The sequence below is a fragment of the Emys orbicularis genome, chromosome 8, assembly GCF_028017835.1.
Source record: "Emys orbicularis isolate rEmyOrb1 chromosome 8, rEmyOrb1.hap1, whole genome shotgun sequence".
NCBI classification, from domain to species: domain Eukaryota; kingdom Metazoa; phylum Chordata; order Testudines; family Emydidae; genus Emys; species Emys orbicularis.
In genome coordinates, this window is record NC_088690.1 from 75,846,079 (window position 1) to 75,850,307 (window position 4,229).

Consider the following 4,229-nt stretch of genomic DNA (forward strand, 5'->3'; position numbering starts at 1 on the left):
TTTCCTGTGAGCAAGACGAGTTATTTCAGAAATACACCTTGAATATAGGGTAATATTATTAAATGATTTTGTTCACCATGCTCCACTGAAACCTCAAGTGATTTAAGTGTAATAAAGGACTCTGGAACTATAATTAAGAAACATATATAATTTTAAAAAACTGTTTCCGGGATGGTATTCCTACACTTCATTGTAAGGAAAATATACCATCTAATAGGTAAAAGAGAAAAGTGATAAAACTCCAGTAGGACAGCATAGCTACCATAAGGGAACCAACGAGAAGAAAGGTGCTCTTGAGGTTAAAGACACATGCTAAGAAATCTGATTTCTCTTTCTGTGCTATCTTCTGCGAATCATTGCATGTTTCTGTCTGAGTTCCCCATCTTCAACTGGAAAAAGCAATATCACAGATGCGCTGAGATACTTTAATTATTTAGAAATCCCCAGAAGGAATTCACCGGAGTATTGTTATTTCATTTATTTATACATATGTTTGCAAGTTTATTAGTAATCGAATAGAGTCTAAAAGACACAAGGCACAGGAAGGGTCACCACTGAAAAAGAATAAGTTATAAAATAGTCATCATTGCTGTATAGAATGTATTGACTAGGCACTGAAAATTGCTGACACCGACTCAATGTTGTATCACTGAGAAGGGCAAAATAACAGGAGAGTGACGCTGGTGTAAATTGTGGGAAATTGGTTCCATATGAATCAATGGGAATTTACAGAAGATGAACAATCGTGATGTAGGATTTTCTGCCTTGCAGTTTGGAAATTACATTTGAAAGAGCGGAGCGCCGAGTCCAGAATGCGTCTGGGGTCTCCATATAAAATATAAAGAGGACCATTTTCATCGCCATTCCAATTTCTTACATTAATTCAAATTAAATGGGGGATGAGGGGGAGGGATTCACTATTCACACAGAATAACACTCCCCTGAGCCATTTTTCCTGTCTGTGGCAGAAACGTTTGGAAGACTTTGACACGAATTCGTATTAATTTTAATTGACCTTTTCTAAAATATTTAGAAACTTTCAAACAGCCTTAAATTCTCTCCCAAATTAGAAAACGATTAGATAATTTCAGACAAAAAAAAAGAACATTGTCACTAACCGTTCCACAGAGTTTCGGCGTCATCGCCTGATGTTTCTCTTTGTCCCCGTTCTCTGCGGAGTTAGGAAAGTTGGGGCTGAAAACCATGAGGTCATTCTTGGCGGTGCCTTCCCCTACACACAAGTTCCGGCTCTGGCGCTGGGAATAGGACCAACTCCCCACTTCGCTCGAGCACACCACGGTGGCTTTCCCAGGCCCGCACATCACTTCCGGACCCGGGTGGCATCTCAGGCCGACGTACATGACAATCACCAGCACAAACAGCCCGGACACCGAGCAAATGGCGATCATTAAAGATACGTTCATGTCAACCAAGGGCCCTTCGCTCCTGCCCCTTTGCCTCGAGGCCCATTTCACAGCTTGGGGACTCTCCACCAGGGACAGGCTGACAGTGGCTGTCGCTGACAGCGCCGGTTCCCCATGGTCCTTCACCAGGATCACGAGTCTCTGGCTGGGGCCGTCCGCCTCCTCCAAGGCCCGCGTGGTGCTGATCTCCCCGCTGTACACACCCACCCGGAAAGGCCCCGCAGCCCTGGGCTCCTGCACTTCGTAGCGAAGCCACGCGTTGTAGCCGGAATCCGCATCCACCGCTCGGATCTTGCCCACCACGTGCCCTGCGCCGGCCGACAGCGGAACCAGCTCGGGCCCTGGCGAGCCGCGGCCGGAGCCAGCCGGGGACACTGCGGGCGCGTTGTCATTTTCATCCAGGACAAAGAGCTGCACAGTCACGTTCCCGCACAACGACGGGAACCCGGCGTCCCTCGCGCTCACCTGGAACTGCAGCACTTGCAGCTCCTCGTAGTCAAAGGGCTGCAGGGCATAGATGTGCCCGCTCTCCGAGTGCACCGAGATGTAGCTGGACAGGGGCTGCTCTCCCACACTTCGCTCCACCACCGAATAGCTCACAAAGGCGTTTTCCCTCAGGTCCGGGTCCGAGGCCGACACGGTGAAGAGATGGGCCCCGGGCGGGTTGTTTTCCTTCACAAACACGGTGTAAACGGGCTGAGGGAAAGCGGGAGCGTTATCGTTCACATCCGCGATCGGCAACAAAATGCTGCTGCTGGCCGAGAGAGACGGGGTCCCTTCGTCTCTGGCTGTCACCAGGATCTTATATTCAGACACTCGCTCCCGATCCACGGCCTCCGCCAGCACCAGCGAGTGATAATTCTTAAAGGTGGAGACGAGCCGAAAGGGCAGGTTCGGGGGGATGGAGCAGGTGACTTTGCCGTTGACTCCCGAGTCCCGATCAGAGACGCTAATAAGAGCTACCACTGTCCCCGGGGCAGCGTCCTCCGGCACCGGCAGAGAAAGGGAAGTCACAGCCAACTCAGGAGCGTTATCGTTCACGTCTAAAACTTCCACCACCAGGGTGCAATGTCCAGTCAAGGGGAAAGCACTTTTATCAGTTGCTTCGATTTGAAGTTCATATAAACTGATATTTTCGAAGTCTAATTCTCCTTTAAATCTTACTTCACCAGTGTTTGGATCTAGACTAAACATGTTTCTTAAATTAGGATTAAAAGAATTACTAAATGAATATGAAATGTCTTTATTAATTCCCTCATCTAAATCGGTTGCATTGAGTTTAATGATTAATGTTCCATTAGCCGCATTTTCTACCAAACGCACTTCATAGACGGACTGATTAAATACAGGCGCGTTATCATTGGCATCCAGCACAGTGATCACCAGCTGAACTGTGCCGGTGAGCTCCGGTTTGCCCCCATCAGTGGCGGTGAGTAATAAATGATGCTCAGAGGTTTCCTCTCTGTCCAGAGGTTCTTTTAACAGAAGGACTAACGATTTTCTTTGCTCGTTATTTTTCTGCAAATCTACACTGAAATATTCATTTAGGCTGAGTTTATAGGTTAGCAGAGAGTTTGTACCAATATCTGCGTCAGATGCGCCCTCTAGTGGAAATCGCGAGTCTGGGCGTCTGGATTCTAAAATAAATAGATTTTTTTCTGGTACGGGAAAAGCAGGAGCATTGTCATTTATATCCTGTATCTCCACTTCCACGTGAAATATCCTCAGGGGTTTGTCCACTATCACCTCCAGGTCAATGGCGCACAGGGGGCTCTGGCCGCACAGCTCTTCCCTGTCTACTCGCGAATTAACAAACAAAACGCCGTTCTGCACATTTACCTCAAAATAGTCTCTCCTGCTGTTGGAGACCATCCGGAACATCCGAGGCACCAGCTCCGCCACCTCCAGTTCCAGGTCCTGGGCCAGGCGGCCCACAAAGGTGCCGTGTTTGGATTCCTCCGGCACGGAATAACGGACCTGGCCGCTGCCCACCTCCCAGGCCGTGTGTAACAGAACCAACCGCAGCAGCTGCCTGGTTACCAGGGAGTCTCGCCGGAGAAGAGCCATAGCGGACGCGGTTTGCCTTCTTTTAAGTTATCTCCTTTCGTAGATATTGAAGTAGATGAGGGGGGGGGGAACCTTTAATATCCGCGTACAGGTTTCAATCCAGACATCAGGCTCTGAATGACTGTAATTTTCCGTCGCTGGAGGGAGGAGTTCAATTTTAATTGCTGTTACACCGTTTCTTTAGTGAACAGCGGCACCATGTGTCTGAATGTGGTTGTAGCTTTTTAACCATCAGGGATATTTATTCATTTATTTCAGAATTAATCTGAAATTTCTAGTATTTCCAAATGTTGCCGTTCTCATTTAAAAACTGAACAACTCCCTCGTGAAACTGGGGGTTGTTTTATTGTGTTGGAACAGTTATCTTCATGATTAACTAAAGTATGTTTCTGGCCCAGGTATACTAGCCGCCATCTTTTTAATGAATGTTAGAAATCTTAGTGTAAAGATAAATATACTATCGGACAGCGTGAATATATGTTGTTGATATATTTTTGTGGTATGTAATTCGATATGTGCAAAACTTTCACTGCGCTCCCAGAACTTTTCTGTTTTACTCGCCATTCTTTCACGCCTGAGAAATTTTCCCGTTACCAATAAGATTTTTTTTAATTATTTGAATTTGTGTGGAGTGCAAACTGCACAATTGTAGACTTTTGCATGTATTGGTTTTCTCTCTGTCGCTCTCTTTTGGAGCTGATTCGTTGGTTGTTTTTTGGTTTTGCCCAAGATGAAATA

At 46.7% G+C, this 4,229-nt stretch overlaps 1 protein-coding gene across 1 annotated transcript; it reads right to left on the minus strand.

The window, feature by feature from the left end:
• Window positions 1-1,049: 1,049 nt before the first annotated feature.
• On the minus strand, window positions 1,050-3,491 carry LOC135882947 (protocadherin alpha-3-like). The gene has a single exon (XM_065409971.1). The coding sequence runs from the start codon at window positions 3,489-3,491 to the stop codon at window positions 1,050-1,052; it is 2,442 nt and encodes an 813-aa protein (XP_065266043.1).
• Window positions 3,492-4,229: the final 738 nt, after the last annotated feature.

Excerpts from the sequence above, each read along its gene's own strand:
- LOC135882947 (XM_065409971.1), bottom strand. The coding sequence starts at position 3,491 with ATGGCTCTTCTCCGGCGAGACTCCCTGGTAACCAGGCAGCTGCTGCGG.